The sequence below is a fragment of the Labrus mixtus genome, chromosome 14 (assembly GCF_963584025.1).
Source record: "Labrus mixtus chromosome 14, fLabMix1.1, whole genome shotgun sequence".
Lineage (NCBI taxonomy): Eukaryota > Metazoa > Chordata > Actinopteri > Labriformes > Labridae > Labrus > Labrus mixtus.
This window is the reverse complement of record NC_083625.1, coordinates 22,942,577-22,962,974: the sequence shown is the minus strand read 5'-3', so window position 1 is coordinate 22,962,974 and position 20,398 is coordinate 22,942,577. Positions and strand designations below refer to the sequence as shown.

Here is a 20,398-nt window from a genome sequence, read left to right as displayed (position 1 = left end):
TGTTACTGAACTGTTACTGGACTGTTACTGGACTGTTGGTGGACTGTTACTGAACTGTTACTGGACTGTTACTGGACTGTTGGTGGACTGTTACTGAACTGTTACTGGACTGTTACTGGACTGTTGGTAGACTGTTACTGAACTGTTACTGGACTGTTGGTGGACTGTTACTGAACTGTTACTGGACTGTTACTGGACTGTTGGTAGACTGTTACTGAACTGTTACTGGACTGTTACTGGACTGTTGGTGGACTGTTACTGAACTGTTACTGGACTGTTACTGGACTGTTGGTGGACTGTTACTGAACTGTTACTGGACTGTTACTGGACTGTTGGTAGACTGTTACTGAACTGTTACTGGACTGTTACTGGACTGTTGGTGGACTGTTACTGAACTGTTACTGGACTGTTACTGGACTGTTGGTAGACTGTTACTGGACTGTTGGTAGACTGTTACTGGACTGTTGGTGGACTGTTACTGAACTGTTACTGGACTGTTGGTAGACTGTTACTGGACTGTTGGTGGACTGTTACTGAACTGTTACTGGACTGTTGGTAGACTGTTACTGGACTGTTGGTGGACTGTTACTGAACTGTTACTGGACTGTTGGTAGACTGTTACTGGACTGTTGGTAGACTGTTACTGGACTGTTGGTGGACTGTTGGTAGACTGTTACTGGACTGTTGGTGGACTGTTACTGAACTGTTACTGGACTGTTGGTGGACTGTTACTGAACTGTTACTGGACTGTTGGTAGACTGTTACTGAACTGTTACTGGACTGTTGGTGGACTGTTACTGAACTGTTACTGGACTGTTGGTAGACTGTTACTGGACTGTTGGTAGACTGTTACTGGACTGTTGGTAGACTGTTACTGGACTGTTGGTAGACTGTTACTGGACTGTTGGTGGACTGTTACTGAACTGTTACTGGACTGTTGGTAGACTGTTACTGGACTGTTACTGAACTGTTGGTAGACTGTTACTGGACTGTTGGTAGACTGTTACTGGACTGTTACTGGACTGTTGGTGGACTGTTGGTAGACTGTTACTGGACTGTTACTGGACTGTTGGTAGACTGTTACTGGACTGTTACTGGACTGTTGGTGGACTGTTGGTAGACTGTTACTGGACTGTTACTGGACTGTTGGTAGACTGTTACTGAACTGTTACTGGACTGTTGGTAGACTGTTACTGAACTGTTACTGGACTGTTGGTAGACTGTTACTGAACTGTTACTGGACTGTTGGTAGACTGTTACTGGACTGTTACTGGACTGTTGGTGGACTGTTACTGGACTGTTACTGGACTGTTGGTAGACTGTTACTGAACTGTTACTGGACTGTTGGTAGACTGTTACTGAACTGTTACTGGACTGTTGGTAGACTGTTACTGAACTGTTACTGGACTGTTGGTAGACTGTTACTGAACTGTTACTGGACTGTTGGTAGACTGTTACTGAACTGTTACTGGACTGTTGGTGGACTGTTACTGAACTGTTACTGGACTGTTGGTAGACTGTTACTGAACTGTGATTGGAGAGGAACTGAAGAAGCAGATGATTTTCTGGCACAACTTCACCAACTTCCAAGGTGTATGAAGAGTGAAAGGCTTAGAAGAGGTCAAAAAGCTCCAGCAACACTTGTAGTACGAAGATCAACTTTATTAACAAATTAGACCGTCACGTTTCGGCTTGTGGCCTTCATCAAGTTCAGGACTGTGACTGGACTGTTACTGTGACTGTACAGGTACCGTGACAACAGTCATCTTATAATAGAGGGGATGGGGGGTTGCAGCAGCGGAGTGCTCTACAGGAACTGGACTGTGACTGGACCGGTCAGTCCTTTTAAGAGAGTTTCAATCAGCAAAAGTGGGCAGGTTTAGATTTATAAAGAAACAAATCTGAGCTAAGAAGAATTTGTCATTCATAATTGGTTATTGAACGGACTGAAAATGTTATTGAAGCCTCTTCAAAGGAGACCACCAGCAACAAGGTTGACTGTTTCTAGGTAGTTATTTTTAATGGCTGAAACTACTGCTGCAAGGATGTGTCAGACAGAGATTCACGGGGTCGATGACCGATGAATTTGACAGTTTAAAGAAAGCAGGATCTTCAAAAAGGGAACATTAGGTACAGACATCGAGGACAAAATGTGTAAGAATATCTTTTATTTTTACAGGATTACAGCAGAGGGCTCGTGGAGCCTCCCAGTGACTACAACGCAGACAACAGCCGCTCTGATCTGTCGGACATCTTGGAGGAGGAGGAGGAGGACCTGTTCTCCGACCACCTTGGAGAAGTACAGGCCAGGGGTTACACTTGTGCAGCTAGAAGGGTAAAGGGAATTATAGCTCCTCATGTTTTGCTGCCATGCTCGACTACATTTAAACATGCACTTTGTGAGCAGCGTTTCTTCCCGTTTGTCTTGCATGGTTTAGATCTCACTTCTTGTTTCTTGTTATTTTTTTATGATGCTTGATTGAGATTGTTTTTGTTTTTCTTCCTCTTTCTTTTCTCTTTCCTTTGCATGGCTGGTTTGCCCTCTGTGTTGTCTGCACCTCCCTCATTTGTACCAAACATTATATCGCACCCCACCTTCATCGACCCACTCGTGCATTCTTGACTTGTGGTCCTCATAGTCACGTAAAGTGGACACTCCCGACAGTGATGAGGAGGTTCTTGAGAGGATCCTTAAGTTGCCTCCTCAGGTGATCCACAACAAGCATCTGTTCAGCATCCCCGAGGTGATCGAGGAGGACGATGGCAGTCAAGAAGAGCCTTTAAGCCACTACAGTCAGCCTCGGACACGGCCCGGCTACCTTCACCATGCCCCCCAGCAACACCTGTATCACCCTAACCCACACTCACATGTCCCCCCTACCCATCATCACTTTAACAGGGACCCCAGGTCTCTAGCCAAAGAGCCTTCACTAAGACAGGGACCCCTGCAGGTAAAGCCTAAAACACAGCATAGAGTGCACTATGCAGACACAGTCGACACCATCAGCTATCCTGGACAAGAAGATGAGAATTTATACGAGGGTCAAACCAGCAGTAGGGTCTCAACCCGCCGTCCTCCCCAGTTGAACCCCACCAGCAAAGCACTGCTCAGAGGGCTAGGGGACCGCCTTAGGAGGGAGGCCATGCTCAGGAGTCAGAAGGCTGTGGCTGTAGCAGCCAACCCTGGCTATGGTCCTACCCAGCCAAGACCCTACCCGGTCAGCAAAACCGTACGCACTGTGAGGTCACCTGTTGGTCGCGAGGTGGAGATTGACGTGGAGTACGGCACAGACGACAATGAGGGGCCTTCACAGTACCCTCCTGGGGAGGTGGTGGTGGAGCAGATGAGTGCTGAGTGGTGGGTAGAGGGGGCTAATGTGGAGCACTGCAGACTTCCTCTCCGCCGAGGCCTGAAGGCAGATCTCCCGGTAAATGTTGCTGCAGGCCAAACCCTGCCTCCTATCTCCTGTAGCACTGTAGGTCGAACCCTCTGAAGTACCACTTAGACATCCCACCTTTACTCTCATCATCACTGCAGAGGACAGAGGGAGCTCGGCTGTGTATTTAGTGTCATATTTAGATGATATAAAGGAAAACAAAAAACATTGGATTTCATGAAGGCTGAAGTGAATCTGAGCTCCCTCTCTCTTCCTGCACTCTTAGTGTGTTCTGTATCAGGTCATAGTGGATGTATTTACTCCTGCTGTACTAAAACCACCACAAAGCATAAGATAAAAACAACCTTTTTATTTTAAATTAGCAGCATGAAGGAAACTCTGGGGGTTCTCTTGACTGATAAAATAAGTACAGGGCTCCTGCACGGAGGATGCAAAAAACACATTTGAAGGAAAACTTGTTGTGTGACCAGACTAACGCCTCTTTCCTGTTTAGGTAGCTGCATATATACAGGGCATTACAAATATTAACTCATCAGTTATGGGAAAATGATACTAGTATTGCTCTGTTAGTTTTTTCTTCTTTTTGGTGCAGAGATGTTCAGCATTGATTGGCCACAATTAGAAAATATTTTCTGCTGGCGTCATGAGAGTCAAAGTCTGGCAACATAACAACATAAGTAGTCTGACTGTAAATATACATTTAGATTTACACAAAACTCATCAAGCTGTTTTTACTCTGATGTCAAAAATGATCTGAAAAACCTGCCAAGTAGTCTGGGGGATTTGAGTCGAAAAATGAAAAATAAGTCGGAGCCCTGTAGTTAACAAATATTATGCCAAATCATTTTATAAGGAGTTAGTTATTGAATATGAAAGTAAAAAAAGAAACAGCTGCAGTGGCTGTTTGTTTTCTTTGAACCCTGAGATGCCCCTTCATCTTATCAGTAACTGTGTGTCTGTAGTAGAAGCTTTTTTGAATGCCTTGTTTCTTATTTTAATACTTTGAGCAGGAGCCCAGCCAAATGCCTCCAGCTGAGGCGGGTCCATCGTGGGGAGTCCAGGCTGAACCAGGGTGCCCGCAGTCCAGGCAACCCAGAGGTCAGACGCTTCCTGTTTTGTCTTCCTGTTTCTTCAGTCTCTTTCTCTCTCTCTAATCTTCAAGATGCAACAGCTAGATGTTAAAGTGCTTCTGACACACCTCTGGTTTCTGTTGGCAAGTCTTCCACTCTTTCAAACGATGGTGGTCAGATTAGCACCTTGTGTAGGGGAGGGAGGGGGAGGTGCTGTAGCTGCAGTGATGAAGTGGGAGAGAGCCCGCTAAGCTGAGAACAGGCTTAACCCAAAGTGGCTTGTCATGACCGGAGGAAGTGACAGACATTAAAATAGTAACCTCGATTAGCCAGCAAACAAGCGGCCTACAGAGTGGACGGGCAAGCCTTCCTCTCTCCCCAACCGCCCCCCTCCCCCCTCCCACCACATCTTCTCTTTCTCTTTCTCTTTTCTTCACAAGCTGCATTCTCAATTCAACAAACCCCAAAAACCTCTGAGGTACATGTGTGGGTGCTCTGCTTGTTACACACAAATGCAAAAGCATACATGTGAAAAAAGGGGGGGGGGGTGCAGGGAGAAGTTCAGTCCTATCTACTAGAATATCAGTGAGGATGTGAAAGTGTGCTGCCTGTGACTCTTGCCACAGATGGGCTGATTCTCTCTTAATGAGATCGAGAACTCGTCTCTTCAGTGCAGCTTAAAGTGTCACTACAGCTCTTCAAAATTGTCGCTAGCTGTCAAACAGTTGTAAAGCTTTGAGCCTCATCAGTCTCATGCAGGACCTCAGGGATATCATGCTGTAGGAAGTGCTTCAAGTCATGTTTGATGAAAAAGGCTGCTTTGCCTGAGCTGTGACATGGGACAGATGATCATACTGAATGTGATTTGTTATGCCTCTTGTATGTGTCCTCCAATCTATTTTAAAAAATGGCGTGAACGCTGCTTTCTCCGTTGCTTGTTCCTTCAGGTCATGAAGGAGTGCCCGTTTGTCAAACAGCTCACTAATCTCAGGATCAGTGGTTTAGCTTGATTACCTCTTTTAAGGACATGCCTGCGCTCTGCAAACGCTGTTCATAGCATCGGGTTGCAGGCAGCGGGGGAGGGGCGGGCCCGGCTAAGCTATTTTCAGAGCGTGTTGCAAGCTATGCATTGGCCTGTGTGCAAAATACAGAAGTGGTGTGACAGTGATGACATTGAATTTAATTTTCTCAAGCTTACAAAGGGAGGGAATCAAGAGAGGAGAATGCACGCACACAATATAAAGCTCATGTTTCAAGATGTAAGGTATCGGATTTATCAGTTTGGCTCTCTGTCAAAGCTGATCCATCTACGGATTGCAGGGACCCTCAGATGTCACTGGTAGTGGTATTAAAATATTGTTTTTACAAATAGTGAGCAAACGATTTCATCTTTGGTTCCATGCAAAACATACTTTATTTAAAAAATGTTAAAGTTATATTTTTTGGCAATTTTTGCCGTATTAGAGAGGACAGCTGATGAGAGATACAGGAAGCATTGGGAGGAGAGAGCGGGAGGATGACGTGCAGCAAAGAGCTGACCTTCGACCGCTGCGACAACGACTATAGCCTCCGTACATGAGGCGTGCATCTTAGCCACTAGTCTATCGCTGCCCCCCTATTAACCCTTTTAAAAGGTTCCACCTCCTGGCTCAGCTGTGACCAATGACATGCCAGTATCATCAAGACTTCCTGTCGTTGTTTGTGCAAACACATGCAGACACATCAGACTTATTGCTGTTTGTTTGCACTTCCTGACGTTGTTTCCTTTTCTCTAGATCCTTGCTTGTTGTTCTTACTCTCTGATGTTCGTCGCTTTGGATAAAAGCATCTGATAAATGAATTGCAGAAATGTAGAACTTAAGGGAAGAGAGACAGAGCCATTAACTCTAGCACAACTGTCAACTCTGTCGATTTTATTTTCAAGTGTGTACCATAAATACCTGTTTGATAAACTGTGAACTTATAATAAGCGTTCTTCTTCTGGTGATAAAGCTCACCTCTGTCTGTTGTTCTCTGGATGGAACTCCTGCTGGGTGCTTCACTCTCAAATGACTGCATAGTTGTTGCACTAGACCTTTATTTCTTATATTTGTTAAAGGAGTTCCGCCCAGAACTCATCAGGCAGCAGCACACACATTTTACCAGCATCTAGTCCTAACGCTTTCTTCTTCTCTCGTTATTAAATGGTAGTTTGCAAACAGTTTTCAGATGTCTTACAGCAGCCGTCTGGCTGTAGTACCACATTACAACCAGTTAAAAAAAACATTAAATATAAGCTAATAGTCGCATGAACTTGTCTCTGCAGGTGGTGTTGATTCAACAAAGACAAAAGCGGACAGCGACATACGGATCTTTGTAGCCCTCTTCCCTTACAATCCTTCGACCATGTCTCCCAATCCCGATGCTGCTGAGGAGGAGCTGCCCTTCACCGAAGGACAGATCATCAAAGTGCGTCCCCGAACACCTCAAACATGACCATAAAAAACTAAAATATTTATGCATGCTAACCTGTGTGTGTGTGGGTGTGAAACAGTTGATAAGTGACATTTCTTACACTCCTCTCTCCAGGTTTTTGGAGATAAAGACCCAGACGGGTTCTACCGAGGAGAGTCTGGTGGTCGCCTGGGCTTTGTGCCGTGTAACATGGTGTCTGAGATCCAGGTGGAGGACGAGGAGACGCGGCAGCAGCTACTGCAGCAGGGCTTCTTGTCCACCGCTGCCTCCATGGACAAGATAGGTAGGTTGATAAATATTCTAGCATCTACCTAAATCTCTTTAAAATCTCTTAAAGTGGTGTGCAATCAAATCTGTTCTGAGCGCTAGAGACTATCACATGTAGCAATGCTTTACATGAGTTTTATATTGTAATGTTTAACTCATGATATCACTGCTGTTCATGTTCAAGTGGGAAGTGAAAATAGCAGCACAAGTGTTAATGAATAATTCATTTAACTCTCTATGAGCTGGCCAACTTTAAAAACTGAAACACTGCACATGTTTTTATCTGCTTCTGATTGCAGAACAGCTAAAGCATCCCTGACCTTTTGACCTTTGAGTCAGCAGAGAGCTCAAACATGTAGATTCTTGTTCACTGTGTTGATGTAAAGGGGATCCTAACCATCGACATATTCTAAGTATTCTCATGCAGGTGTCTAAAAACACTAAGCCAAAGTCTGTGGCGAGTCACACTTTGCTTCTGTTTCCTGCCTTCTACCCAGAGTGGTATACACAGATGGTTTAACCCTTTCACTTCCACTTGTTCTCACTGCTGTGTCTGCTGCTCACTGGTTGTCATAAAAAAAAAAATGCTGTTCACTTGCTTCTCATTGTCTACTTTGTCTTGTCTGCTTCTCTCAAAATATTCCACCTCTGTGTTTCTTTTTTACTTTATTTTGTGGTGTTCCTTTCTAAAACTCCATTAAGGCACTCGCACACACGCACAGCTTCCGCGTCGCCCTGTTCCACCGCCGAAACCGAGACGATCCAAGAAAGGTGTGTCTCGCTGCAGAGTGTGGCCTCTCGCCTCCCTCCTTTATTCTCTTCTCCGGTTTGCTTCTCTTCCATTTACTCAATCCTCTGCTCTTTCAGTTGCTGCTTTCTCACTCAGCACCCTGGGGGGATTTTTAGGTCAGCCACTGTGTTAGTGAAATCAGTAGTATGGAAAAAACTGTAAACTCTGTGAAGTACTGTAAAGCACCTTCACATTCTCATATTACGACCGAGGCTTATACTTTATAGTTAAGGGCTCAAAGGCTCCACATCTTTCCACAGGTCCTCATTCTTTTGATTCAGATTTACATTTACACATGCTCTCATTGGATATTCATGTAATTCATTGCACACATGGCAACAGAATGTGGCCTTATCTTGGTTATTATTGATTATTGTAAGATAAAAGTAAACTGCTCAAAAACTTAAAGGAACACTTAATGATCACAGTTTAACAGCGAGTCAGTTCAGTGTGTCCATTTAGGAAGCTCAAGCGATGGTGAATCAGTTTCAGCTGCTTCGGTGCAAATGAAAGTGACAACAGGTGCAATGAAGAGGAAAAAGTAAGACAACCCACCACAAAGGGAACTGTTTTACATGTGGTGTCCACAGACAGTTTCTCTCTCCTTCTCCTGCCTGACTGATTCCTCTCTAGTTTTCTGTCCTCGTCACTATTGGTAGCATGAGGCCCAATCAGGATGCAAAGGTAGTCCAGCTCCTCCAGGATAGCATATCCGTATGAGAGGTTGTAAGAAGGTGTGCTATGTCTCCAGACACACTCTCAGGAGCAGGGAGGAGATACCAGGAGAGCTGGACAGGGTCGTAGAAGTGCATCAGCACGGCAGCACGACCGCTATCTGCTGCTTTGTGCGAGGAGAAACAAGAGGGGCTCAGCCAGAGCGTTACAAAATGACCTCCAGCACTCTGATGGCCTGATCCAGGTCTGGGAGGAGATCCTCTAGGACACCATCCATCAACTCAGAAAGAGTGTGCCCAGGAGTGACCTTTTTTCAGGAGTGCATACAGACATATGTGGGGATCATAGTCATGTTATGATGTGATTTCAGGTCTTACTTTGTTTTTCGGTGTGATTTTGAATCCAGCCCTTAATGTGTTGATGATTTTGGTTTCCGTCGACCGTTGTAACTTTATTTTGTTCTCAACAAATTCTACAATCTACATCGGTAAATATTTCGAAATGGTATAATCCATTCATCGAGATCCGATGAGTGATTGAAGTGTTCCCTTAATTATTTTGAGCAGTGTGCTTTGCCAGAATTCTGCCTCAATGCCACAGATGCCTTACATAATCATCCAAAGATTACTTTGTGAAAGCATCCATCCCCTCAGATCTCCATCCTTGACTTTGTGTGTGTGTGTGTGTGTGTTGACTGAGACATACTTTATCCTCAGGCCTGCTTATTCTCATATCATTGAGTTACTTATGCCTTTCCCCCCCTCACACCTAATCTCTCTTCCAGTGGAGTCTGCAGCGCTATGGGAGGAGAGTTTAGACTCGGACAGCCAAGGTTTGTCGTTAGCGTTTGACGCTCTGTTTGCACCTGCATGATTAGCCTTTTCAACGTCTGCTGGACAACAGCATGAGATTTAACACATTTATTTTTCATTCTTTGTGCTCTTTTTTGTTTAGCCCACCATATTCACTCAGCGGCCATTTTCAAGTGTGTTAAAGGTTGGGAGGCTCAAATGCTTTTATGTCTGACTTTGTTTTCCGGTTTACAAGTTGTATAAACAGTGAATCTGATCATTAGTATTTCACAGTTTCCTAATTGATCATCAATTGCAAAGACAATAAAGTCTGCACTGACCACCTCAACCACCGATCGTACAACTTTTATTGGCTGTTGCTAAAATCCTACTGATCCACATTTAAATAAATGCATTTAATGTTACGATGTTGGAAGCTCCACACTAAACCGCGGAAACGTTTTTTTAACACACGCAATACAGTTGTTGGTGTAATCCCCGTATGTGGTTGACGTCTGCAGAACGAGTCAGAGAAAAGTTGTAAGACACACCCACCTCGGCAGCTCTTTCAAGGACACAAGAAGCTCATTAAAATTTCCCTGCGACTGGAAACAGTGGCTTGGAGGAGAGTGGGGAGGGAGGGGCCTTTCAGAGGCAGCAGGTGAAATAAAGTGTTTCAGGCAGAGGCTGAAATTAAGGATTTTACTTACACCATTATCAGATAAATCAGGAGCGACACATCTCACAACGCTACTCAACAGGAGTCCAACAATGACATCATTAATGGTCAAAGTGATAATGATTGATCTCCTCCTTTAATGGATCTCATTTGATTAATCTGAAAGTGATCTTCTCATAACGACTTATTAGATTCTCTAAAGTTATCCCATTTGCAACCTGTTCCACATCAGTAGGATATCGTCCTTTTGGCGATCTCTGCTGGACCAGAGCGTGATGTCAGAGGAAAATGGCCACCGTGTGAATATGTTCGAGCTGTACATAAACACCTTCTGTCATGCTCATCAGGGACTGTTTGATTGTTTGGAGGAATATTTTTATAAAAAGCACTCATCATGATCATCTTTTTTTCTGAGAGTCTGATGATAAATCAAAGTGTCAATCTGATGTACTGAAGTTCATCATGAACCCCGTGGTGTGCATGTCAAGCAGTCCCTCCTCCTAACTCCTCTTTTCATTTCACAGTTCATGTGGCGTTCTCTCATCATCATTTAGTTTATCATCGACTCTTCATCCTACTGCAGATGTTTGCTGTGATTGATGTTAAAAAATTAATCCTAACTCTCACCCGTTACCCTACCCCCCCCCCACTGTTCTTCTTTTGAAGTGTCAGACTGCAGTGGTGTGACGCTTGCTCAGCTTCGCACGCTGCTGAGTGAGTCGCAGGCACGACAAGCTGCATGCAGCTGAGCTGAGAGGACATGCAGAGAGCGTGTCTCTCTTTTGATTATCAGGGTGTCAGACTTCATGTTCGCCCCTCTCTGTTTGATTGATAGATCCCAGTCAGGCTCCTACCCCTGCTGCACCTGCAGCTGCAGGAAACCCCACCCCAGGGGCTCGCAGGATGGTCGCCATCTTTGATTATGATCCACGGGAGAGCTCCCCCAACACTGACGTCGAGGTCAGACAGTCACACACATTAAGTCTTTTTTTCACAGTGAGCGTATCATACGTGTATTCATTTGTTCTTTATGTGCCTCGTGTTTTATGACCGTTCAGGCCGAGCTGACCTTCAGTGCTGGTGACATCATACATGTGTTCGGTGACATGGACGAAGATGGTTTCTTTTACGTAAGTATCAACACACCTTCAAATACATCAAATAATATAAGAAATGATAGACCCCTGAGGGACAAAATTAATACAAGAGAAGAAAAGATGGACAAACAGAATCAGAATTAAAGCGGCAATGAGCGTGCCCTCACAGCCCTGTGGCTCCCTGTGGCGTATAGGATTAAATCCTTCACTTTCAGAGATATTCACCGTTATCCCCCAGAATATCTGTCAGAACTCAATCGCCCGTATTCACCCACCCTTGCACTAAGGTCAAACACCCTTACACCTGCTGTCTGTCCCGCAGACACAGTTTAAGAGTCGAGGTGATCGTGTGTTTGAGGCCTAGCACCGATCCTCTGGAATTCCCTTCCCATCTCCCTACGTCTTTCTGAAACTTTTGAGTCTTTTAAAAAGCTGTTAAAAACATTAATGTTTAGACCGGCCTATGAGTAATCAGGTCCAACCAGTGAACCTACTGATCTATGTTTGATTGTTTCCTTTGTCTGTGAAAAGTACGATATGAATAAACTTTACTTAATTACTTACTGTGCACATTGGGGAGTGAAGCAGCTGTGTGATCTGCCATAGTTGTAATCTGCACCAATAAAATATGGACCAAAGGAAAACGGGAGGATGACTTGAAACAGCTTTAATATGATTTATACATTAAAATGCACCGCAGTTATTTAAATCTATGAGATGTGCAAAAAGTACAAGATACAAAAAATGTCAGGTAGAGTAGGACGGAGGGAGAGGCTGATGCTACCATTTGTCTTTGGTCGGGTCTTGAAACAGCAGCCCCCAGACCCTCAGGAGTGGACTTGCCATTTGCAGGATCAAGCTTTGGGGGGGTGAGGCAGACCCAGAGGAGGGAGCCCCACCAACCTTACCCCCCGATGCATCAGTGTGTATTGTTTCCAATGCCCTCATGTCTTGATGTATAATTTCTCTTCCAGGGAGACTTGAATGGACAAAGAGGTTTAGTCCCCTCTAACTTCCTGCAGGCCGTCCCAGAAGACGCTCCAGCAGAGCTCGTCTCTGCTCAGCCTGCACCGGAACCCAAGAAAGAGGCACAGGTAGCTCGGAGTTATGCACTACTGTACTGTCAATATGTGTCTTTTTATTCTAAACCTAACGTTGAGATGTTTCTTTCTTTTGTTTTCTCTTCCGTTTCTTTAACTGTCACCTCTGTTTTTCCTCAACGTTTCCTGCATGGCCTTTTGCAGAAACAAAAACGATCTGTGCACTTTGAGACGTGATCGTAAGTCTTTCTCTGTAGGTGTATTAAAGCCCTTTTTTTAAAACTAGCGTCCCCTGTTCAGTGAGCGCTTAACGTCCTTCTCCCTCGACCTTCAGTGTTCTGAACTCCTCCTCTGTGTAGGATCCAGAACTTACCTTCAGTCTGGCTCTGGTTGTTTTAAACAAAGGTTTAAACGTTGAGAGTCACACCCTCTGCCTCCTCCTTTGTGTGCATACTCGTGTTGTGTTTTTATTATCACAAAGGTTACATTATTTAAGTCGTTAGTTGTAGAAAACATTCATCATGCCTGTCCTAATGTTGTTGCTTTCTTCCTGAAGGAGACCTGCACGTCGTCTTCAGAGCCACCAGATCCTGGGCCCCCTCTGAAAGAGGAGGCTCCGCCCCCCCAAACAGATCCCTCTTTTCCTGAAACAACTGCACGCACAGACCTACCTTCTGAACCGACGACCCTGACCGACAGCCCCACGTCGGACCTGGGCCCAGCTCCAGGTCCGGCTCTTCCAGGTCCGGCTGCAGCGGAGGCCTGCTGCCCCCCATCAGCCCCCCTCCCAGCAGACAGCCTGACACAGACAGACTGCTCTGCCCAAGGCAAGAAGAAGAAAAGCTTTTTCTCCAAAGGCAAGAAGCTGTTTAAAAAACTGGGATCCAGCAAGAAAGAATGAGGCTCAAAGTACTCGCATCACACTGAAAGCACTTTTTCTGTCACTCTCACGCGGTAGTCTGTGCGGTTAGCAGCTATCACATCTAATTACTGATGCTTTAGAAATAGTACTTTTGCCTTAGAGCACCTGCTAGACCAGCTGATGCATTTAGAGTATGTTCAAACGTTGAGATGCAGCTTACTGCACCACAAGAGCATGTGTGAAAGCATGTTTAGGTGTGCAAACATATTCTCTGAATACTTCCTAATTATCTAAGCATTTACAAACTCTCTGCTCAGTGTCGGCTTTAATGCTGAATATGAAACATTAATGAACTGGATCAGGGTTATTTGGAGCTCTCTGTTAGAGAAGGAGATAGAACAGCAGAGCAGACGAGGCTAATACGACATTAGCTTTAACGTTCACGTACTGGTGCCACTTTATTCATTCGAGCATCTCTTCCTCTGTGGGACTTAAACAAATGCACTAACCATCCTGATTGGATGTTTTTTTTAGATATCTGTCCGCTTGTCCCTCACATGTTTTCTCCTCTTCAGAAGTATTTATACGTGACTTTGTACAGTTATTTATGTGTGTTAGACTCCTGCCTGACCATGGCCACGATGCATGAAGTGACATCATGGCAGGTTAGTCATCATCATCTTCATCATCATCATCCTCTTTGATGTGTGCTCGTTAGATCTGATCTAAGTTTGTAGTTGGAGGTTCACAGTGGACTCTGAATGTGAAGGTGTGACCTTCTCTGATGTGTGTGTGTGTGTGTGTGTGTGTGTGTGTGTGTGTGTGTGTGTGTGTGTGTGTGTGTGTGTGTGTGTGTGTGTGTGTGTGTGTGTGTGTGCGTGTGCGTGTGCGTGCGTGCGTGTAGATGAAGCCGCCCGGTCCACTGGTGAACAGAGGCATTAAGAGGAACTCTTCATGTTTGTGACAACACTCACAGCCAGATTCAATACAAAGTATTTTCTGAGTGTGTGGGATAGATAGAGGGATGCTGTGTACTCTGCAGGCTAATCTGCAAGCTAATGAGGCTGCAACTGTTGACTTCCTTGAAAATCTTTTATAATTCTTTCAATCACTCATTTGGTCCATGAAACAACAAAAAGCTGCAGACGCTGATCATCACAGTATGTAAAAGTTATCTCTGTATCGTCAGAGCATCAATGGATTTAATTTACGCTGACGTAAGACTTGTAAGCAACATGACAGACGTTAATAATGTCACTGCTATTATTATTCCTTTATGTTTCTATTTGAAGTATAATACTGTCGGATTTGGACGTAAAGCTCCTAAAAAGACTTTGGGCTATAACTTTGATTTATCTAGCAGCAGCTCCTGTGTGCACTGTACCATGATTGTAAGGCCACTTCTGCAGCTCTTATTTCCTGGATTTCATGTTTGTATGTGTTTGACCTCTGAGATTATGACGAGCTCTGGATTAGGCAGCCTGATGCTAAACGTGCAACTTGATGCTAAACGTGCAACTTGATGCTAAACGTGCAATTTGATGATAACCGTGCAACTTGATGCTAAACGTGCAATTTGATGATAACCGTGCAACTTGATGCTAAACGTGCAATTTGATGCTAATCATGCAGCGTGATGCTAAACGTGCAGCGTGATGCTAAACGTGCAGCGTGATGCTAAACGTGCAGCGGATGCTAAACATGCAGCTTGATGATAAAGATATAGCGTGATGCTAATCATGCAGCATGATGCTAAACATATAGCTTGATGCTAAACGTGCAGCGTGATGCTGATCGTGCAGCGCTTCAGTGATGTATGGTCGTAGCATGTTGGATGTTTATTTAACACGTTTAAATAAGAGGAGCATCGCTCAGTAGAATTGAAGCATTTTTATCACCACTCACTATAATAGACTGCAATAACTTCTTCATGTCACTTTGTCTTTTGCCTCCATGTAAAAGATTTGACTTGTAGTGTGTGAAACACCGTACGATTGCAGAACAGTGCGTCTGCTCACACTGTACGACTGAATCGTTTACGACACATGACAATTTATGAGCTCACACTGTACGACCTGATTGTCGGGTATGACCTGAGAGAACGAGTTAAAACAGGACGGAGTATTCACAGCTGTGAATGAAAACTCCCACAGGCTCGCTCTCTCTCACACTAACCGCCGATAAACACGAGCTAACTATCAGCTAACTCAAAACAAATGTTCTGTCTGCGACGTTTCTCTCGATATGAGAGGGAGGACAGATTAAATAGGCATACCTGCTGTTGTCATGGTGACGTCTGTCAGTATGTGCAGGTAAAATCGGGACAAAAAAAAGTACAGAAGTCGGGGAATCGTCTAATGGGTCTGCTCTCAGAGTGTGTGCAGTAGTAGTGCACTTGAAGACAAGACGGAAATGAATAGGTCGTGTCTAAATGGGTCTGAAATCGTACAGTGTGCGCCGGCTTTAGGCGAGCTAATCACTGATCGGCCATGTTCATGAGCCCATGAAGAGTACTGGTGAAACTTTTTATTTATTCACGTGTCCACATGTTTACATTATTAAACTGTAGACTGTTCATAAAGCTAATTCAGAGTAGCGTTAGCTAAAGCCCATTGAGAGAGCTGTCCTGTATCTACAGTCAGCTCTTCAGTTTAGGCGTGAGTGTGTGGACCCGACCTTCCTGCTCAGAGACGCCATGCAGTGATTTTCACTTCAGCAGTGTGATACGGGGCTGTTCAGGTAACTTCTCAGGTTCTTACTTGTAGTTTCTTATGAACGCTGGGCCACCTGTGACTCTGCTGTAAAAAAAATAAATAAATAAAATGAAATAAAAAAAGCAGAATATGCCAAAATCTTAGGTGCTGACCTGTTAGCATAGCAACGAGAAACCAAGCGTCCAGCAGCAGCAGCAGCGTGGAGGACGAGCCCGGGCTGAGGCCGGTCCTAAACATCATACCCATCACTCAGTCTGCTTCAGTTTGGACGCAGTCTGATTGTTTCCTTTAATGTCGTGATTGTTTTGTCCGTCAGTGCTAATGAAGCGAGCACGACGATGCCAAGGATGAGAGATGGACGTGAGGGCGGGTCGGCAGAGACACTTTACACGTGAGCGAGCCGGGACAGAGCAACACTAAGGCTGTACTGTAAATCTAATTTATTTCTATATTCTTCTTTGTGTTTTGTATAGGGGGAGTGAATGCTCAAAAGTTGCCGAAATGTACAGAAAATATTTGTACTCTCATTGTATTTGACGGCCTTTAATGCACAAAGTATTCCTCGACCTGCTGTGTAGTGAGTAGGCGGCGGCGGCTCGGCTGTGGACTGACTTCATGTAGCTCGTGGTTTTAGCTCAGCGCGTCATATTTAGCCTTACAAGAAGACCTTGTTTAGTCTTAATATGTTGTTTACAGGATGTTTATTGACTGCATGCATACCAATGTGATCCATGTTCGGCCTTATTTATGTTTCTGTCATGTGGGCGTTGATGGACGCTGCTCCGTCTGCCGTGTTGGATCTGCAGACGCTCCGTGCAGTGGGAGGAGGAGGAGGAGGAGGAGGAGGAGACGTGTGTAAATAATGAACAGTGTTGTGTTATATTTTCATACAGAGCGGGAAAAACCTCTTTGATTTGGTTGCTTTTTTTTTTTTTTTTGTCTTTCCTGCACTCATCGTTTGAAAACCAGTGTACAATGTCCCTTTTTTATATATTCACATTTTTATCACCCTTTTGGAAGCTCATGTGTAAATATTTTGTTAATGATGTTTTTCAGTTTCTTGATTGTTTTGCATGTGCAGACTTTGTGGGCGGAGCTTCAGTGACTAAAGATGTAGAACACAGGTGACTCGTGGAACTTGAACTTGTGATGGTTTCCTTTCATGATGGATCTTTTTACAGGAATAAAGAACGTCTATTTTCACAGAAACTCTTGGCTGTCGCTCACAGTTTGTGCTGCTCGAGAACAGAAGTGACCACAGAATGCTTTTTCAATCTTCAATCTTTATTTAAAACCACACACACACTGCATCATCTCTCTCTTTCTCAGGACATTTCAACAAAGATCAACTTGTGATAAAAGCATGAGAAGGCGCTGTGATCTGTGCTCCATGCCACACACCGCCTACGTGGACAGACTGGGGCAACACTGTGGGTGGCGTGCGGCCTCGTGAGACAAAGCAGCTTCCTCCTTTTAGACGGCGTGCACAGCAGGCTCCACGTCCGGGTTCTTTCTCTCCCTGAAGAAAACAGTACACTCATCCATAAAGTAGGAAACACTACACTTTGGTGAGGAGTTTAGTAGTGCTTTCTACTTTATGGATGACTGCACTGTACATCCAGCGCTCCTCGTCCAACTTCTTTCTTCTTCTTCTGCACCTGCAACACACACCACCACCCCCCCTCCCCCAACCCAAAAACCCACTGAACTGAAACCTCCCAGCACTACACCCAGAAAACACACACTTCCTGATTCGTCTTTAAACATTTGCATTCACAGTTTTAACACACAGGTTTGTTCAAATCTAAGAAAACACTTTTAAAAAAACGAGACAAAACCCCACCCAAAGGACTCAACACCCCCCCCCCCCCCCTCTGTGCACTTTTATGAGGCTGAGTCTGAAAGGGAATGTGACAGAGGAAATGTGACAGAGGAAGCGCTATCTTGAGGAAGCCATTTTGGCGACCATGAGTAAGCTTTTCTGTGGAGAAACGGATCAGTTTGTACATTTTCGACGTCACATTAAAAAGACAGATCGTTGAGTTTTACATCAGCGACAGATTCAAATGAACGCAAATATCGAACAGATGCATTTAAGACGTGACAGTGAGACTTAAAGAGCAAAAGATACAAAAAAAATTCAACGTTTTTCCACCTAATTTCCAAACAGACGTCTCGAGAGGTCGAGAATATGACCAGGAGTTTAATGAGAGAAACTCAGAGTTAATCAAGTCAAATTTAAAGCAAAAAAAAATCAACCATCGACCGACATTAAAACAGGACAAAATTCAAAATTAAAAAAAACGAGAACAATGTAAAAGCATAAAACCACTGGATGTCAGCCGTGATACTTCACCCAAACGTCAGCGCTCTGTGTCTCTCCTCGTCAGCGGCGTCCGCCCGGCAGCCTGGCAGGTGTCTTCTGTGCGTCCTCTGAGCGGCTGAAGAAGAAGAAGTCGTCTCCTTTTGAAGGCCTCCACGGCCACGTGACGTAACCACAGGAAACGCTCTAACAGTCACAGCCGCTTCTCTTCTCGGCTTCCGGCTTCACCTCCTGCTCGAGCTTCTTTTTTTTTTTTTCAAAACGCTGACAGCAACAGCAACTTGTACAAACCGCACACGGCTTCGTTATGACACAAAATATCAGGGTAACACAAAACGCTCTTACATGTGAACATTCTAACCATCTTCTAATGCTTCAGTTTGTCTACGTCGACTCTTTAAACAAACTGGCTCCTTTTTTTTTTTAACCTTAAATGATACTTTGCTGCGCGGGGTGAGGTCATGAATAACTCGCTCTCAGTTTGGTGATTAAAAAGGAGAGAGATGAAAACACTTTCTGTGAACTAGAGAACACGAGGTATAAACGCTCGCACACAAACTGGAGAAAAGGCTTCTGGGTATTCTGCGGCCTCAGCCTGGAATCTGTTGCAGAGCGACTTAAAACTCAAGGGGCCGGAGTCCTTAAATGTTTTAAAATCTAAATTAAATGACCTGGAAGCAGATTCTGCATGATGCTCGATGCTTTGAGCTGGACTGCTTGAACGTCTCTCTGACTCTCAGAGAAGATTTTGACTTTGTGTCTCTGTGTGTAACTCTGTGTTTGTGCTGCCTACCTTTAAAACCAGGTTCTGGATCTCAATGTGACCAGCCTGGTTTGATAAATAAGTTTAGATCCACCCTGAGCAGGACGGGGATCGTATCTGTGTATGAGCTTCTCTGAAGCAGGAAGGATGAGTCACTCTCTTGAGTACCTGACATGTGAAGCCGTTCCTGTGGTGTGATCGTTTCACTGACTATCTGACTCTCCTTTGCAGGAAGTTTAAAAAAAAAACTCTCATGTTTATTCACCGTTCAATGAAGCGGAGTCGCCAGCTCACACGAAGGACGAGCCGCGTCGTGCTTCACGTCGTGGTTTGAGCAGAATGTCGCGAGTCGGAATAAAACATGCAAAATATATAAATGCAGATTAGAGACGCACCGACGGGGAACATCAGGGCCGATACCGATGTTTGTGTCATGACTTCTTTTTGGTGTCAGACTCCCACAATGCAACATTTTCTCCCACTTTTTGACGCTAAAAACCAGTCAGAGTTTGTTCGACAGGTGACTTCATCTGCCCGATCAAACACCTCTTATCTCAATCAGCAGTCAGGTGTTCTAGATGTCAGCGTTAAATTGATTTGGCATAACAGATAAACATCTGTCTGTCATCAGAGACGATACCAATGTTGAACAGGAGCATCCCTAATAGAAAGTGTGAAAGAGGAGAAGTCTGATTCTAGGTGACAAGAGTCAAGGTGAAGTGTTAAAGGGTCGAGCTGATGTCTGTTACCACGATACATGTTTAACCGATGCATCTGCGCATCCCTATTTAAAGATGGGACCGATCCGATCTAATATCGGTATCAAGTCCGATGTTAAAGTAATTTACTTATCTGATCAAGAAATATGGTCGGGCACTTAAAGCCTTCTCAACTCGCAGTCTCACTTTGAAGACGTTCAGATTGAACTGTAAGAAGTCGTCTCCATGACGACGCTCAGACGAGATGAAACAGCTCCTTCTGTAACATCAAAAGTACACACTCTTACTCTTCCCTTTAAAACAGTTTTGTGTAGCCTCACACATAAAACCACCAACAACACCTACACGATTAGTTATGATAATAAAAATATCAGTATCACTACACATGTATCGGAATCAGATCGGAACTGAAAAAAAGTGGATCGGTGCATCTCTATCCAGATGATATATTTCTGGTTAAGGTACAGAGCAGGGTGACCCCTGAACCAGCGTCTCCTCGTTCAAACCTCACATGCTCATGAACGTGTTGAAGGTGTCAAACATCAGAGAGATTATCAGCACATGGGAACTCGCCGGTCGCCTAGTGGTGAGTGTGCATGCCCGATGTACGGAGGCTGTAGTCCTCCAAGCAGGTGTCCCGGGTTTGAATCTGACATGTGTCTCCTTTCTCGCATGTCATCCCCCCCCCCCCCCCCCCCCCCCCCCCCTCTCTTCCTTTTTTTTTTACTTTTTCCAAATACCGTTTTGATTCTGAAG

The 20,398-nt window shown here is 44.5% G+C and overlaps 1 protein-coding gene across 8 annotated transcripts in view; it reads left to right on the top strand.

The window, feature by feature from the left end:
* LOC132988455 (RIMS-binding protein 2-like) overlaps nucleotides 1-17,046 on the top strand; it is a 78,811-nt gene extending 61,765 nt beyond the window's left edge. For 3 of the 8 annotated variants that reach the window (XM_061055864.1, XM_061055863.1, XM_061055869.1), the window contains 11 exons: nucleotides 2,180-2,335; nucleotides 2,640-3,428; nucleotides 4,409-4,496; nucleotides 6,774-6,916; nucleotides 7,037-7,205; nucleotides 7,892-7,960; nucleotides 9,439-9,486; nucleotides 10,960-11,084; nucleotides 11,183-11,254; nucleotides 12,196-12,315; nucleotides 12,818-17,046. In XM_061055864.1, the coding sequence (XP_060911847.1) occupies nucleotides 2,180-2,335; nucleotides 2,640-3,428; nucleotides 4,409-4,496; nucleotides 6,774-6,916; nucleotides 7,037-7,205; nucleotides 7,892-7,960; nucleotides 9,439-9,486; nucleotides 10,960-11,084; nucleotides 11,183-11,254; nucleotides 12,196-12,315; nucleotides 12,818-13,162 (2,124 nt within the window). In that variant the 3' untranslated portion in view covers nucleotides 13,163-17,046. Of the gene's footprint in view, nucleotides 1-2,179; nucleotides 2,336-2,639; nucleotides 3,429-4,408; nucleotides 4,497-6,773; nucleotides 6,917-7,036; nucleotides 7,206-7,891; nucleotides 7,961-9,438; nucleotides 9,487-10,959; nucleotides 11,085-11,182; nucleotides 11,255-12,195; nucleotides 12,316-12,465; nucleotides 12,501-12,817 lie in introns of all 8 variants that reach the window. The other 5 variants (XR_009675813.1, XM_061055868.1, XM_061055870.1 and 2 more) reach the window with 5 other exon arrangements.
* Nucleotides 17,047-20,398: the final 3,352 nt, after the last annotated feature.